Source organism: Cydia strobilella, chromosome 15, assembly GCF_947568885.1.
Source record: "Cydia strobilella chromosome 15, ilCydStro3.1, whole genome shotgun sequence".
NCBI classification, from domain to species: Eukaryota; Metazoa; Arthropoda; class Insecta; order Lepidoptera; family Tortricidae; genus Cydia; species Cydia strobilella.
In genome coordinates this window covers 10,949,258-10,968,278 of record NC_086055.1, presented here as the reverse complement: position 1 = coordinate 10,968,278, position 19,021 = coordinate 10,949,258, and the positions used below count along the sequence as shown (strand labels likewise).

The 19,021-nt window shown below is 35.7% G+C and overlaps 1 protein-coding gene across 1 annotated transcript; it reads right to left on the bottom strand.

Annotated features, from left to right (window-relative positions):
- Window positions 1-3,250: 3,250 nt before the first annotated feature.
- On the bottom strand, window positions 3,251-18,225 carry LOC134748047 (putative mediator of RNA polymerase II transcription subunit 26). The gene is made up of 2 exons (XM_063682777.1): window positions 17,965-18,225; window positions 3,251-6,974 (listed from the first exon to the last, which is right to left on the bottom strand). The coding sequence occupies exons 1-2, from the start codon at window positions 17,983-17,985 to the stop codon at window positions 3,627-3,629; spliced, it is 3,369 nt and encodes a 1,122-aa protein (XP_063538847.1). The 5' UTR covers window positions 17,986-18,225; the 3' UTR covers window positions 3,251-3,626.
- Between the last annotated feature and the right edge of the window lie 796 nt (window positions 18,226-19,021).

The window sequence follows — 19,021 nt, the reverse complement described above, 5'->3', positions numbered from 1 at the left end:
AGAAGCCAACTACGTAAAATAGTAGGATTAATAACAGGACATAACACACTAAACAAACACCTACATAATATGGGTAAAACTGATAGCCCCATGTGCAGAGCGTGCATGGAAGAAGAAGAAACAACAAAACATATTCTCCTAGACTGTAAACAGGTAGAAGTGTATAGGAGCAAATACCTAGGTAATCCATGCACACTAAAAGAGGCAACTAGCAACCTGAAGACTTTGCTAGGCTTCGTGGAGGAGCTGGGGTGGTTAGAGTAGCGCTACCTCGTTTCACGCAAAATAGGCACATTGGATGTCGATTTGCGGAAAATGCCCAGCATAACTAACTAACTAACTAACTAACTAACTAACGCCGTCCGGCCGTTTATTTCAGGATAAAAATTACACTATAAATTTGCATCAATGTCAAAATTATGCTTATCTTCTTATCATGATCGTCAAACATTACATACTAAAAAATACAAAATAAATTAAAATAATTTTCTCTCCCAATAAGAATCGTCATATTATAACACTTTTTATATAATAAATGATATAACCAAAAATATATTATACGAGTATTTTGAGCTTCTAACGTTTTACCTACTTACTATACATTATTTTGAATCCCAAATCATTACTAAAGGTTCCGTAGTCAACTAAGAACCCCTATAGTTTCGCCATATCCGTCTGTCCGTCCGCGGGTTTGCCCCATGATCGCTAGTTCTAGAAAGCTGCAATTTGGCACGCATACGTAAAACATGCATAGCGACAGAACGGTAAAATAAAAATTTCAAAAAAATTTTTTTTTGTGTACCTACCACGTGATTTAATATGTGTTCAAAACGCGAAATTTTTAAACGTTATATCGTTGAATACGTTTTTTAAAACGAATACGGGTCTTCAGCAACCATTTTTTGATAAAGTAGATGTTTTCGGAAATAATCGCTCTAAAAGAAAAAAAAATTGTGACCATGGGTCCAAAAAATAATAATGAAAAAAGTCGCGAAACAAGAGCTTTACTTTCAATGAAAACTTTAGTGAACATGATCGATTGAGTCGTTTTTGAGTTATTGCAAAAAGTATTCTCTTCTTAGTAAAAATACGTACAAAGCGCTGCGAAGGTACTCCCTTATACTTGTAATGTATATGATACTTGCTAATAGCCCCCGTTTAGTCTATTCTGACAGAACTGTAACTACGGAACCCTACACTGAGCATAGCCCGACATGCTCTTGGCCGATTTTTTATATTATTGTTCAAGTAAATCGGTTGTTATACTTTGTAGTTTAAACGTAAAAATATAATATATTATGTAAATATAAAGAATTACTTTCGTATTTATAATTTTGGTGTGGCAAATAATTATTCAAGTAGCAAGTAAGTATAAGTACCTAATAGCAGGGGAGCCGACGATTCTAGATGTGTAGTAACTCGAGCGCGTCAGATATTGGTAGTGTTGGGGAGCGCGACGGATTAACATATCTTGGATCCTGTTAAATAACCTCCACCATTATAAGTCCTTAAAACAGGATCGCGCGTCCGGACATAAAAAAAACACGATCGTCAGAAATACTCGAACGCATAAGATTAAGGTTTACTGATTAAGAAGAAATGGGACGGCCGCATCTCCATACAAACGTAGTCCCCGTTTTCCTCTCTGGGTATTGACGATATGGAAAATAAATGTGCTTAATTTACAAGTAGGAGCCAGAGATAGCTAAAAAGTGAAAGGGAAAAGAGCTGGGTGCACTAAACTCCATAAACGATTTTTGACACTTCTGCTGGCTCAAATCGGCAGATTTTTATTTATTTAGTTATTCTTGCATTATTCCCTCCAAAAAAATCGAACGCGCTCTAGTAAGTCAAGGTCGCGATTGTTTTTTTCAACTTTGTGACCATGCCACTCGCTTACGGATCGCTAAAATCGTCAGATTATTCAAATGGACTCTATTTTTCTTGATTATATGATGTGATTCTTTTTCTTTTTTGTTTAAATTATGTATTTATATCTACAGGTACTAACATCTAGTTTTTAAGTTTCAATGTAAGTAAATAAATTAACACAATATGGATCTGAATTTGAAATCTGAATTAAATAATTTATATTTATTTATTTCTATTTCACAAGTAAGTAATCCACCATATCTTAATCTGACGCGCTCGAGTATTTCAAGGTGGCGATTTTTTTTTATCAATCTGACGCGCTTGAGTGACTCCAAAATCCCCTCTTGGGCTCCCCGACCATAATGAAATGATGTCGTTATTAAAATTCATGCAATAATACCAAACTGCTTTCTTTTATTGGTTCTGTTATAGGTAATCATGGTCGCTTTTATATTAATCTAGTTTATAACAGTAGTCAACGCAGCTCTCAATCCACATTTGCATCACACGCAATAAACATCGCGACAGGTGTTCGTAATCCTCATTAAGAAAAAAGTCGATGCGTTTCATAATTTGGTTTGATCGTAAAATCTTGGACGATTGGTAACAAAAGTATGGGTCTCCGCGGGCAGAAAGCGCGACACACGCGATGTACAGACGCAGCGCAAGCCGCGATCGTGGCCGTATTCAACAACATAAATTTACTAGCAATATAATACCATGAGTTTCATTGCTTCGCACTTGCACATACGTGGATGTGCTCTAATGCAAGCAAGATCTGACAGCTGACGCATTTTAGATATCTTTTGTGCTACTATAATACACATTTAGGAATAAGGCCCCATTTCGCCAGACCAAAGCTAATTGGCCAATAACAACAAGATTGTTGGGTACATGTCAGAACTGACACCTCGTTACTTTAATTATTTACATTTATTGACTTCAATTATTCTTTAGCGAAATCTATACGATGCGTGCGAAATGCCCAGGTCTACGATCTATTTATCGATTGCGTAACATTGAGGACATTCATCTTTGTAATCGATCATTAACGTTACTTAAGTGAAATCAGAGGAAAATTTCTCAGTCTAGTGGAATCTTAACGTGGTATGATGTCATCTCATTTAACTATTTCAGCTTATGAATCTAATTAACTGCGTTTTTAGTGGACACGCACGCAATGTTCGATACGCTGTTCTATTTTCTCGCATATCTTTAGTTTTATGCGTATCAGATCATTGTTTTTGTTGCTGATTGAAACTAAGAACAATTTTTAACAATTACTTTATTCAACAAAAATGTAAAACTTAATGAAACAAGGTACACAACTTATATTAATACAAAATACTCATAACAATGACTTATCACAATACAATATTCGTAAAACACTTAGTTAAGATAATATTTACAACTTATTCATTATTTTGTAAATAATTGTCAATAATGTAACAGTCGATTTGGAAAACAAATAGAAAATTATATTTACAATACGTTATTTTCAGTCTTAATGTAGGTGTAATCGTTTTAAGCGAGTCCTTAAATTAAATAAATGCCAATCAAAAACCATATATCCCTACTTATTGTCATTACAAATTATCTAAACACAAACAAACAAAACAACACATTAAGATAATGCATACAATTACACCCTATACGAATGGAGTAAATTCCTATTGAGTACGTAAAACTGATAAGTATACAATTATTTAAGCACCAAAGTTTAATTAATTAAATAAAATGTAGATTCCTGCTTTCTACGTACTTTCCTTCTCATTACTGAAATCATCTGATTTAGCTTCTATGACAGGGGCTGGAGGTCTTAGTAAAGTTGTCATAGCAGTATCTACTTCCTCTTTCGAGGTTTCAGCTTCAAACAATGGTTCCGTTCTCAATATTCTCGTAATTTTAGGTTTGTTAATACGTCGTCTGCGACCGTGCTTACTATGGCTTCCTCTGCCTTTGGAATGTGACGGAGGAGGTGGTTTTAGCAGCGGGTAGGGTTCGTCAATACCTTTAGGATATTTTCTTGACGAATGATGACCAGGTAAAAGCGCATTTGGATGTCTCTGCCGATCTCCTCTCGTTAAGTGCGTTAAAGGTCGCTTAGGCCTATCTTCTGTAAAACTATTTAATGTATCACCACTCTGTGCTGTTAAATCGATGGTAGACATGCCCTCGTGACCATTTTCATCTGTTTCTATGACTGCACCAATTGGATAGTTGTTTGAAGCATCTGCAATAGGTAAACTTTCCTCCTCTTCTTGACTTCGCGAGTATTTTACACCTTGATAAGGAAATCTCCCATTGTTATAAATATCAAAATAAGGGCTACTGTATGCATTGAGATTGTCACTTACTGCTGATAGGCCACCATAATTATCATTTTTAAGCAGAAGCTGCTGTAGTTGCGACATGTCGAGCTTGATAGGCGCAGGTTTCGTAAACTGATCTCGTAATCCCAACAAATGCGTGTCATCGCCTGGTGTTTTACCTTTCAGCATTTCAGCAACTAATTTAAGATCTACGTTAAATGGGTTTGCAACTCTAAAACCATTTATAGTCGATAATAACCCACCAGTTTGAGCATCAATATCAGGTCTATTTTGATTGTACGCTGACTGTTTGGCTATTAGTTTACTGAGTATTTCACTACCCACGTCAATTTGGTGAATGCCAACATTTTGATTTAATCGTCCTGGCAGTGGTGTTGGAATGTTTGTCTGATCATAATTATTACTGTGAAGACGTAAAGCATCTGGAGATAGACCTTGGGTTAATTTGTATGGAATATCATTTAATTTTAAAATACTGGCTATATCTGTTGGAACTTGACTTTGGGGGCGCTGGACGTTAGGGATATTTGCGGATGACTGCAGATTGTCTTGGTAATTATTAGATGCCTGAGATGCGTAATTTATTGCAGTTTGTCCATCCATGTATCGCTTGTTGTCATGATTATAAGATGGAATTTGCGTCGGTTGTTTACCGTAATAAGGTACGTTTTGTTCTATCTGCTTAAGTTCATCTGTGACATCCTCTGACTTGCTGCTTTTTATGTTGTAACCATAACCAGTATTCTTATCTTTGTAGTATGCGTCAGTTATTTGTTTGTAATATTGTTTCAAATTATGTTCATTTATATCTTTGTTGTAGTTTTGTACAGCGTATCTGCTATTGCTGTCTAAATGTTGTGGCGTTTTTGGGTTATCGGAATTTGGAACTACATTAGAGACATCAATAGGCACTATATTTTTTAATGCTTTAGCATGGTCAAAAGGTTGTTTCGGTTTAGATTCAACGTTATTTTCTCTTCCATTTTGGTAGTAAAATGGTGACGCCGTAATAAGATCTTGTTGGTTATTACCATATGAGATTGACTGTGATGATTTTTTATCATTAGTGTTGTAATATGAATTTCCTTGATTATTGTTATTAAACGCCGATTGATAAAGTCCATACATTTGTTGTTGTTTTAGTTGTTCGTGGGCTTTAGCAGCGGCTTTTGCAAATTCTTGAGAGTCATAATTATCAGGAGCTGATTTGGAAATCTGATCATAATTGTATGGTTTGCCAGTGTCCATATGAAACGTCATTTGACTAACGGCCTGTTCAGGTTGTAACCCCATAACTTGCTGCCTCGGGAAATTCCCTGATGGGTAATTGTCGTGAGAGGCGAGTTGCCTCTTATCCCCCATTTTCCACCCATACTCACCATGGGAGTAGTAACCCGGCTGTGCAGTTTCTTGTTCAATATCTCTGGTCCGACTACGTATGTTATTTAATGCCTGGTAATCGGGTTGTGCGAAGTTCATATACACATTATTTGCTGATGCTAAATTGCCGATACGGTGGGTATCACTATTCGTATTCTCGGTATTGTCGGATAAACCATCCTGTTGGTTATTGTACGGTGAATTATTATACTGCGATAGAGAAACTTCTTGTAATGATTTAGTTAGTGAATTGACGCCAGTATTTACAGCATTTTGCCAGTTGTCGCGGGCTGGATCCGGATAAGGAGACGATGATGGCGACGAAGTGGGTGTTTGATATTCGTTCTGGTACTGTTGTGGGTTAGGGTATCTGATTCCATTTGCAGAGTTATCATAATGATCAATTTGCATTTTTTTATTGAAGTCATTATTTTCATAACTAAATGGATTGCCTATTGTAGATGTAGGCCTGTTATTGTTGTAATCTAGGGAGCTGGATTGAATTGCAATAGGTGAAGAAACATATTGCTGTAAATTAGGCTGGCTGGAGAGAAACACTGGTGATGAACTAGAAACGTAAGTGTTTGCTGGAGTGCCAACATATTGATTATTAGGTGTCGATACGTATGAAGGTAGGGGCGAGGGGGTGCTTTGTACACCGTCATATGAATATGAATTCTGACCGTTATATTGGAAAGGATTATTGCCGGAGTGGTACTGCGAGTGTGACATTTTTGGTTCTAGTTGTGGTATTTGATTAGGACGGTTATTTTCATAATTAGAGGGATTGATTGTCGAGTACTGGTATTGGGGTTGCGGAGTTACAGTGTAACTTAGATTGGGAGAGGGGGTAGATACATATTGCTGCTGTTGCTGCTGGTGTTGTTGTTGTTGTTGTTGCTGCTGGTGTTGTTGTTGTTGTTGTTGCTGTTGCTGTTGTTGTTGTTGTTGCTGTTGTAAATATTGGTTCTCTGCCCTCATCTGCTGTAAGAACTCCTCAGGGGGCAGAGAGTACTGCATTGCCGCATACTGGTTGCTAGCCCCAGAATCGCTGTCCTGTAGAACCTCGTTCTTTTGCCCGTCATCCTGCTCCAACTGACGTTGAAAGGGATTTTTGATGCGATAAACTTTCCTAGATCTTCCACGATCTGCTCTGTTGTATTCTTCGGATTTCTGCGCGTCGTCTGTCAGGTGGTACTGCACACTGACTGAACTCACTGACTGGCTGCTCGGGTCCCTCTGGATGATGTTGGTACTGTAGCTCGTGATCGCCTCAATTTGACCATCATTGGTTGCAAGTTGCTGAAGACGAAGTAGGTCCTGATTGCTAAATCCATCCTGGCAGCGGACGTTCTCGATGATTAAACTGGTTATGACTAGTATCCGTATCTGAAAAGAAGACAACAACTGTTAAATAGTGAGTTCGATAAGTAAACTAAATGAGCTAAAACATAAACAACTAACTTAACGGCGTATGAAAGTGTATTTACTGGTACGCACTAAAATACAGTAATGATTATAAAACCCACGGTGTAAACTGAACAGAATCCAGATAACTAGTATTATAAATGCACCTAGATCACATAAAAAAAGACAATTTAAATGAGTCACCTGACTCCTATGAATAAAATATTATTCCAGGAAAGTTGTAGCAGGTATCAAGTCAGACAACTGGCCCATAGCGGTCTGTGAGTAATTAGTTGTACGTTGGTAGTTCGTTTTGAGATAGTTCACAAGGTTGGGCTACTAAGTTTCTCTTTCAGGTCTTGCCATGCCGGGTGTTGCGAGGTTACGCTAAGGTCTTACGCATCGCAAGATAGCAATTAGGAACTAGTTATACACTTTCGCTCCTTGAATTTACACATTCATAATGACGAGTATCTACAATAAAAGTTGTATTCGATTCGATTAGTATATGCAAAATTGAAATACCGAACAGTTTATGGTCAATAATATTACATTTTACGTAGGGTTTCCTTTTTTAGCATTGAATTACATATATGTGTCAAGTAAACACTGAATGACCGCAACACTCACCTACTAATTACTCTCTCAAATACTAATTATTACATATAATTAGAAATTGATATCCAGCGCAGCATTACTACTTATGTGCATAATATTTCTACTTATTATAACAAAATATTTTTATTATCATGAATTATCAGACAAGATTTAAAAAGGAGGAAAAATGTAAAAGTGCGTACAGTGAGTGACGCTCTGGAATGTGGGATTGGCGTTTTGTAACACGAGAGTGACAGGCGCTGTAAGTGCCCCCTCAGCCGTAACTTCAGTGATCTCATTGCACTGTGATTTATATGACAACACTCACTGTAATTTCGCTAATCAACGTAAATCTAAATGGTTTTCATTCTACATTAATGGTAAACGAGCACTACAAGATGATATGGCGTGTGGTTTTCAAATCAACCCTATTATAAGTTTTAACATCGGCTCTTATAATGAACATTGGTGCGAAATTATCATATGATATTTTTCAATAATATGTGGACCTAATATTGTCTTTAATTACATTCCTTCATTGATTTAACTCCCGACGCAAAAGAGGGGTGTTATATGTTTGACGCCAAAGTCTGTCTGTCTGTCTCTGTCTGTCTGTCTGTGGCATCATAGCTCTCCAACGGAGTGACCGATTTCGATGCGGTTTTTTTTACGTGAAAGCGAGTTTCCTTGCGATGGTTCTTAGTTATTTTTGATAGAAATCGATCCAACAGTTTGAGGAGTATCAGGTGTTTTCCAAAATGATGTAAGGCATTTTTGTCATAAAAAGATTTTATTTGGCAAATAGCGTAGGGGGTGTTAAATATTTTGAATTTAATAGTTATTCTTTAGTCGAAAACATCATGGTGTACCAGAATAATTCCTTGACCTAGTTTTTAGGGTTCCGTACCCAAAGGGTAAAAACGGGGCCCTATTACTAAGATTTCGCTGTCTGTCTTTCTATCCGTCTGTCACCAGGCTGTATCTCATGAACCGTGAATACCATGATAGCTAGACAGTTGGAATTTTCACAGATAATGTATTTCTGTTGCCGCTATAACAACAAATACTAAAAACAGAATAAAATATAAATATTTAAGTGGGGCTACCATACAAGAAACGTGATTTTTTTGCCGTTTTTTGCGTAATGGTACGGAACCCTTCGTGTGCGAGTCCGACTCGCACTTGGCCGGTTTTTTTTCCTTTAGTTTGGGAGATTGGATGTCTGCCGCTTTCGTAACTAGTTTATGTGACAATCTTTGGCTCAAAGGCTGGCAATAGGCTCCTTTAGGTTGCAATCGGGAAAGCCCTAAAAAGAAGTGTTAATGGTAACGGGGTGACGGTAAGCGAACACTGGGCTACACTTCTGTAAGCCTGTGACTCCAGGAGTATCATATGCAATGCTTTAATTCTTGTACACTCATTTTCTGAAGCGTCGTCTGTGTAAGGGAAAATTCTGTTGTTAGCTTATTTTACATTATAAACAATTCAATAACGTTTTTTTAAAGACAATATTAGCAAATGAGATTTGGTTGATACAATAAAAAAAATAGCATAAATGGCAAAGAAACATCAATAAATATTAAGTCTCATATTTTTATAGGTTTCATTTAAAAATCATTATAAGTCAGAATCTACCAGTCAATATAGGTACTTGTAGTTACTTTTTTTTTTCAAATAACTAGCCCGCATACGGTTGAAAATAATTTGCCATTATTCTCAGGTAATCAATTAAAACTCTAATCAATTAAAGCTCAAAACGGGGTTTGGCAGACCACGTCGCAGTGGCGAGACGAGCTAGACTCTTTTTTTAAAGAATGGCCGAAGACTGCTCAAAACCTGGAGGAATGGAAAAGGCTCTCAATAATAGTCAAATAAAACTAATTGTCTTATTCTATCTTATTAAATTTAATAAAGATCATTCAGTACGAGCATCAAGAAATTTATAATAGAATTGTAGCGATGAATCGTGAACGATTCGCATAATGGGTAGAAAGTAGAATTTAATGTGCAGGGTGAATCTATCGTGCAGGTCCGAGGTGAAAGGGCAAGTTGCCAAGTTGTCACCTACGCGATTATACCGTGACTCATTATGGCAAGTTGCAGCTTAGGTTATGTAATAATACATTGATTTTCTCTGTAACCTATCATTAAACCTGAATCTGAAAGGGCAAGTAAGTGCTCGCCTACGCGGTTGCACTACGGTGACTCATCATAGCGATTGCTACTACTTGTAGTTATAAAGCTAAAAACGAACGGGCAGGTTGGGGTTGTGGCCTACGCGATCATACTGTGACTTGCGGTAAATAAATAGATACTAGAACACAATAAGGAGTAGATATACTGCTAGCAAGGGACATAGGATGGCCACAATGTTCAAAAGAGTCTCACGAAAATTATTAATCGGAAATAGGAAAAGTAAAAGTCACGTTACGGGAAAATATTAGATTATAGAGTATGATACAAGTGGGTACAAGCGCTTCGGTCCTAAAGTTTCTAAAGGATCTACAAATTTTCGCTAAAGCTGTACCAGTAGTGATGTTGCTATTTAGAAAGCGAAAATTTGTAGATCCTTTAGAAACTTTAGGACCGAAGTGCTTGTACCCATTTGTATCATACTCTATAATCTAATATTTTCCCGTAACGTGACTTTTACTTTTCCTATTTCCGATTAATAATTTTCGTGAGACTCTTTTGAACATTGTGGCCATCCTATGTCCCTTGCTAGCAGTATATCTACTCCTTATTGTGTTCTAGTATCTATTTATTTACCGCAAGTCACAGTATGATCGCGTAGGCCACAACCCCAACCTGCCCGTTCGTTTTTAGCTTTACATACATATTTTTTAGAGAAGTTATTTCGAGTTTGCTTGAGATGAAATAGAAAATAATGATTGCGAAAGGGTAAGTTCGAGAGACGTGCACAAGTTAACTACTTTGTTTTGCATCATTATCATTATGCTATCTGATTATCATCTTTCATCATCATAACTCTTAAGAGCCTGGCTCTTGTCGGTGGAGTAACCGCCACTCCGTTCTTCTTTCTCCGTTCATCTTTACAGTATGCTATTATAGGTAATTTTAGAAATATCAACGCGTGTTGTAGTATTTCATAAATATAGGTACATTATTTATTTTCTTATGTTATTGTTACATTTCATTTCATTTATTTGCACACATGAACAACATATTAAGTATTTACATTGATTGGTCGCTCTAAAAATTAATATGAATAATTTAAATTTTACACTGAATTTCGAAGGAAATACTATTTTTATATTTTCATGTGATATGTAAATAAACAAGGATTTACTTCTTAGTAAAATGGCAAAATATTTAAAAAAGAGATACAAAAATTATGTCGAAAATTAATTTACGATAATGTCCCAGTATCTTAAATTGAAAACTTACAACATTATGCATAATATATATCTAATTCTTATAAATAGCTATTAAATATTCATTTAATTTCAAACCAGTCTATAAAATAAATTTAGCAGTCTTTCTTAATCATATAAGTAAGCATATTCAAAGTACCTCAGACATGACAAAAGCACTTAATGCTATAAAATCTAGATGATCTAGTGATGTAACAGCTGAAGTAGTCTAACAACGGAGGTTTTAATATTTTATGTTATTGCATATAAATGAGATTCAAGTGATTTCAAGTCTTATAGCTGCAATATAAAGCTAAAATCGTAAACAAATTATAGTCTACATTAACCTCTAACCCTGAGGTCTAGTGCAGACGTGCCAGAGACACTAAGTTCCGTACATGCATGCTAATCAATTTCCTATTTGATGTGGTTCAATGTGCATGCAAATTTCAATAGCCTTTAATAGTTCTGTATACTGAAATACTCTGATGGCCTAGCATAATATTAGATACCTTTATAAGCCTATCACGATTAGTGTAGGTACTTACTTAAGATAAGCATACATTTAAAGCGTATAAGCGTATGTAAATACGGTCAGAAAACTTTTGAATTAAATTAGGGTCTTTACATTCTAAAACTAAATATTTTTTTAGATTTCACACTTCTGGCCAAGCCTACTACATCGCCAACATCTGACCTCTGCCTCAATCCTAGCCTGTATTGTTCGAATTGAGATAATAATGTATCATCTAATTTATTAATTTATTGTTATGAGCCATCAAGTGAGATTAGTTGAGTAACATTGTTTTTTTTTTCTATTCCCAAAATATGCAATACAACACGCGTACGATTAAGTATAAGTCAAGTTATTTGCATTAACAAACCGCCGAAGGAAGAAAGGCTACGAAATCAACTCGTTTTCGTTGTGACATCTGGCCTAGAGCAACCGGATTGGACGTAAGTGTTGCTATTAATTTATGACATACGTTTGAATAATGTTAATCAGTTCCGATGTACTAAAAAAGGCTTGTGCCACATCGTAAGTAGGTGTGTAGAGGAGCGGTTTTCATTTTTTATGGTTTTGTTTCAAAGATATTTTTTCTAGAACTCATTGTACTTAGAATCTTAGTAGTAGGTACCAATTTTTATTTCTCTCTTTTTTGTTGCGTTGTCGGTAAAAATACCTAGGTCTAAGTCGTTGTTATATATTTATATGAAATTCAATTTCAGAAGCGTAGATCAACCCAATTAATTACCTACATGGATGGTCATTAAAAATATCCAAAACATTAATAGGTATTTTAAATAAAACATCGTGTCCGATTTAATTATGTTTCAAAATCATAATCAATCCAAAAACATTGGAGAATATAACAATACTAATTCGAATTTCACAATGATTTAAATATCTCTTATTAAAGCTTTTCTTATCAGTTCTTTAAATTTTGCCGGTTGTTTTGTTTAAAATATATATTAACATTTTTTATCAAAATATTGTTTTTTTTTTTATGTATCTATATATTTTTCTGTAATTTCAATAGTAAAAATCTTATTATATAGTAAAGTGATGCTAAATCACAAATCTATTTAATACCGTCTGCTTTCGCTGCCAGTCTATAAATTAGGTAAAATAACAACGCTATCTTCACATCTTCCCTTAAGGGGCGTACCGATTACGAACAAGTTAGCTAACTCATGAAAGCCATAACATCCATTATTCTGCAGTCAGAGGTCGCGCGACAGGGACGCGGGCGCATGCGGGATGTTTCTCTGCCCTTTACTGGTCACGTTTCACCCGATGCGCGCGCAGGGAAAGTGGCTTCCGAGCCTTCTCGCTACCTTCCTAGGTCTTTGACATTGATGGAACGTGGGAAAAGGAAAGGGAAACCTATGGGTTTGAGCTTTGTTTTACGTAATCTGATGACCTGGCATTTGCGTTTCCGGTGTGTAACCGAAGTTGGGCGGATCAACTTTTAGACCGACACTAATCTGTCCTCGAAAAATTTGCACTCTGATAGACCTAACTTAAATATAACAGTGATTTCTTGGTAGTAACTCCAGAGACATTTTTAGTAACGCCAGAGACGTGAAAAGTGTCGGTCTAAAAGTTGATTCACCCAGTTATGTTGCGCGGATATTGCGATTATTTTTGCAATTATGGATAACTGCATATATTAAATTTACAATTATGTATTAAGTAAGTAGAGTAAAGGATGTACTGGATGTATAGTGATGAAATATAATTATATTATAATTTGATTGCGCCTAAGATAGCCTGGCGGTTCTTTATATTCCCTACTTTTAAATTGGGTTCAAATTTTGCGTCCATGTTCGCTATAGTACTATAGACAAAACTACAACTTACAAAAATAAGAAAGATAGCCAGCCTTATGTGCATTCTTAATATTAGGACCTGAGTCGTAAATGGTTTTACGTAATTTATTAGAAGTATTATCAAGTATTAGAAGCTCGGAAAACATATAAAAACTCAAAAATGCGCGTTTTACCAGAGATAAGACCTAACTAGATAAATTTTTCGCCCCCGAAGGCCCCCATGCAGCATGTTTCATCAAAATCGTTAGAGCCGTTTCAAAGATCCCCGAAATATATATATATATATACAAGAATTGCTCATTTAAAGAAAGGTATAAGTTTTCCTAATTTTAGCCGTCAGCATCAGCCTTGTTTATATGTTAGGATAGATCAGCAGGAGGTATTCAAGTAGATATGCAAATAATTCACTGATAACATTTTGCGATTAAAACTAATTTAACGCATAAATCATAGAGTAAATAAATTATTGTTTAGTGCGATTTGGTTATTTATCAAAACATTAAATATTATTTTCCTTTAATTTATCCACGGTATTTATCATAATGACAGCATTGTGGTTCATTGAAATAAATGATTATGACTGTTTTCTTTATCTGGCTCTCACTAATTGTATTTTCTAGTAAAATTCAGAAATTAATCGGGCATATAAATGTCGCCGACCACACAGCCTTCAGACCAAATGACGTAATTCAACGGTATTGTATTACGTTGAGGTACTGTACTGTTATGACTCATGCGGTAATCGACAACGATGTTGCGTGTTACGCATAGTGCTCGGGTCAATTGAGGTCTAGGGTTGTAATCTTTTGCAAAGCTAAATAGATAGCGCCAAACTAGAGGTGTTTAAGGCGGAATTGCACCATCCCATACAAACGTAGTTCCTCTCTCATTTTAAAACTACGTGTTGGATTGTAATGAAACTTTGCACATACAATGACATGAGGTATATCTAGGTCTGAAATTAGTTTATATAGCTCCAGTTTATTCCATTTCATAGTTTGGTCATGCGTCATTAAGCATGTGTGTTTAAATTAAGGAAATAAAGAGGATTTTTTATTTATTTATTTAATATCACTACTTTATTCGAGTAAGCGATAACAAATATAAATTTACTCGTGTGAGGAAAATCTTTGAAAGTGAAATGTAATTCATTGACTTGTAAACAAAAACGCGACAATGATTAATTGTGGAACAAAAAAATCTTACTCTAAGAGTAAATTAAATTACTCAAATAAAATATATTAAATTTGTGTTATATTTCAACTTACTTACTTGTACTATTTATTTCGGTTTGCAAAAAAACCTTATTCAATAAAAATATCTGTCACACAACTGATGTTAACGCAGAGTATTTTCTCATAGTGTTAATATTCATGTATGTTTATACACTAGGCCTGCAATGTTGTGAGTAATGTGCTTAATCCACGAAGGGGAAAGAGGAAGAAAACAAGTGCAATTAGCGGATAGGAACTGAGAGCATCCTGTACTTTAACGACGGCCAAGCTCGTGTGGCTAGTTTGTACCTGATTATTTAAATGAATGTTAAGTAATGAGAAGACTTGCTGGTTATCGTAGTTGTAATAGTTATATGGTCGTAAAAAGTTAACATGTTTAGATGAAAATGTAAAAATATTTTACACAGGTATTGGCTACATAGGTATGTTGCCGTCTGGCGCCTTCGCATATGAATTTTTAATTAGGCGACATTAAACAGAGAAAACTTTACCGACTGTTTTACGGTAGCAGAGCGATATTTTGTGTACCTATTGTATAAAGTTACAAACCGTTACTGTATTTTAATTTCTGATGTGTATTTTAACTATATAGTGCACAATAAAGAATATTTACTTAGGTACTTACTTACTTACTGTTTTTTTTACCCGCCATTGCATAAAATCGAGAGTAAGATTATTAAAAAAATGTACTTTCTATTCCTTTGTCAACTGTAACATGAGCAGATATCATCAATAAGCAACGATAACACTCCTTAATTACGTGCGAAACCGAAGAATAAAATTATAAGAAATCATACTACTTATCGTGTTTATAATTCACTGTTTAAGATTATACCTTGGAAGTTAGAGTATGTATGCGACTGCAACTGAATCTTTAGTTTCATAAACAGCTTATGTCTCTCGAAATTATATAACGCGTTAAGTTGTTTTATAATCAACCGACTCAGTAAGGTTCAGTAATGTACACTTGATTGATGGCCACAAGTGTGTTACTAATCGATGAGTTTAATTCAATATCTGCAGACAGTAATTCATGTGTCGGGTCATTGCTCTGTAGCTAATGACTTTAATGGGCGCTATTGCCGAGCATTACGCTGCTATTGAGACTTTAGGAAGCATGGAACTGTCATTTTCTCTTTTAAAAAGTATATATGATTACTATAAACATGACTGATCTACTGCTGCAAAATTCTTTAGACGATATATTTTATAAACATGTATCTTAATAGAAAACACATTGTTGGTCTGTTTATAATTGTCAGTTGCGTTTGAGTTCCGTATGTAATTTCATGTAATAGATCTTTGTTTGACTTCCTACCGTATTGCCATTGTCGAGTTAATTTTAAAGTAAACCATATACAATCTAAGGAAGTGTGTTATTATATTTTGTGGTGCTAATCCACATCAACAAACCGCTAAACAGTTAATGTAATTAAGCAACATAATATTAAGTAAACAACATCTTTAAGAGATAGTACATTACTACAAAACCTGGGTTAATACTAATGAAGGTCATAGGTACCTATGCAGCTTCGTGAATGTAGGGAGGGAGCAATTAAAACGGCCGCCTAGCCTAGTCCAAGGGGTGAGCGGTCAATCCCGATAAGTCGGGATATTTTTTTCATACTCACGGCACATATACAGTAGCGAACAATAATCTATCATATTTTTCAGATACATTTGCATATGGTTTTTGGTAATTTCTCAAAAACGGCTCTAGTGGTATTAAATTGTAAAGTAATGATTCGATTTAATTTTAAAACCAGAGCCTAACGAGGGTGAAAAATCGATCCACTTAGATTTTATTGTTGGTAAGATTCGCTTTTGAGTGTTTTCAAATAATAAATTCAATATTTACATTATAATATACATTAATTGGTGTGTGTGAGGTCCCCAATCCATATTGTGATAATGTGGCTGCCAATATTGCCACGTGCAAAGGGACGTAAGACGTAATTATGTATATATGATCGTGATAATGATACAATGTTTACATGATATAAAGTCTAATTTCACGAATTTTCGAATACGATAGATAGAGTTTAGAATGCCTGCAAGAAAATAGGAATATGATACATTTTTTGCCGCTACTGTAGGCCTAGTTCTAATTTGAATGAAATATTATCTCGACATCGGGTTTGACCGCTCACCCCTTGGTAGTGACCCTTCCTACGAAGCAGGAGGTCCCGGGTTCGAATCCCGGTAAGGGCATTTATTTGTGTGTTTGTCATGAATATTTGTTCCTGGGTTATGAATGTTATCAGTAAGTACTCTTATGTATCTAAGTACGTGCTTAGTTTGGTGCCAGGTGTCTGTGTAAGATTGTCCCCAAATATTGATATATTTTTATTTATTTATTTAAGACTAACTCAATCGAATAAACAAAGGTAGGTATGTTTTCAGAATTATTCCAATTTGTATACAGGGTGGCTAAAAAATAAGTGAATTCCCATTGCCAGGGAGGTTTTGGGATTATACTGAGCAACTTTTACTATGGGTCCAACACCGAAATCGCAGAAAAAAATTTGGCTATTTCATACATTTTGGATGGTCCATTTTCTATGGGAGGGTACATTTTTTTTCGCGATTTCGCGGTTGGTTCCATAATAAAAGTTGCTCAGTATAATCCCAAAACCTCCCTGGCAACGGGAATGCACATCTTCAAAACTTTTTCGTCATTAAAAATTAACGAGGCTGACAGTTTTGCTTCATGGGAAAGTAAGTAAGTAGTTCTTACGTCTGTATGTCCACTGGCCTTTCAGTGCTCTTTAGGGATCACAGTTGTTACCTTGCTGCGGACCCTTACACATAAAAAAAATATATTGCCGTTATTAACAACGCGATATGATAAAAGTAATTTGAAATTAAGTATAATATGGAATATTAAATCTACGCCTGTGGGCCGAGTTGGATAATTATTTTTTTGTTTAAAAAGGTATACATATTAGTAGGTAGGTACTCAGTTGATCTGATTGTCATATTATAATATTATATTAAAATCTGATAATGTAATCTTTGAGAAAATCTATAGGTATTGGAATCCTATACCTAGTTATTTTGGTATTTTTATAGCAACACGTGCATTTCAAATTTCAACTACTGCTGCTGAAGATCGTAAAATGATGGCATTTTAATATTTTTTCGTTAGTTTTTTTTTATAAAAGGTTATATTGGATCTATATGCGATATAACTGTTCTTGCCACTAGAAACACTAAAGTTCGTATGTAAGTAATTAATAACCTATATGTCTAATATTTCATTGAAGCTATTCTGTCTGTAGCTGTGTTAGAAATATCCATATTTATACATTTCAGCTCGTGACCAACCTTTTTTTACCTATTCCATATCACCAATTAACCTAATTGAAATGCAACAAACAGATTGCAATATTTGATAATAAGTACAGTGCGTGCCAAAAAAATAATCCTCACCGTTTGCAGTACGGCCTTCATCTTCACATGTAAACACCAACACTATCTCCCAAACAGTCCAATCACATATTCCGCACTTCACGAGTACTGAGGACAAGGAACGTGGTGGCAGTGCAAATGAAGTTCAAGGCTAGTTTGCACCAGGCTTATATACGGGGGTAGCGGAGCGTGCGACCGCGGCTGTGTGTAGCGGGTGCATGTGCATTGCACACTTGCAAGCGGGCTGGTGGTGCTCAAAGTGTAGGGGCGAGGCATGTTGTACCTTTAGCAAAAATAATGCGAGTAAACAATTTGTTTATTTATAATATTCTAATATTACATGTCAAGTTATGCAATGTAATTGTGTTAAGGGCAAGCAAGCTGAGAACGAAACTCCGTTTGTATGGAAAAGTGAAATTCGGCCGAGCTTGCCGGGGACTCTTAAGCACTCACGTTAATAGATAGTCGTCAATGGGAATTGGATTTTGGAACCAAAGGGTTTAGAGTTTTGAATGATTCACGGTTAGTTTCACGAGACTTATATTGACCGGGATATAGACCGTGATTGATTACCTTTACAATACACGACCCAAAACCTACCCTAGGGGTACCCTTACCTTTACCTTTACCTTCCCGGACAATATAAGTCTAGCAAAGGGTTTAAGTTTGAAACCTTTGGTAAATATCAAATGATATGAGTTCTGAAAAACATATTACCGAAAGCTTCTTCTTCTTCCTTTGTATCCCATTTATTTGGGGTCGGCTCTCCTAATACGGCGTCGCCAGGAGCGTCTGTCCTGGGTCATCTCTGGTGGTATTCTTTTTTATTTAAGGTTCTTTTTTACAAGACCTATCCATGTTAATTCGCCATAAAAGACTAACAATTATGTATATTTAAATTATTCCGCAATCTGGATGAGAAAAACCGTGTAATGTTTACAAACATACTTATAGCTCTTTTGCAAAGTTTGACAACCACAGCATATCAGACGGACATTGCGAGGAGCGAGTTACCCCCGAGCCAGGCAATTGCTGCATAACCCTACCCGTTTATATCCCTTACACTGTCTCTCTCTAC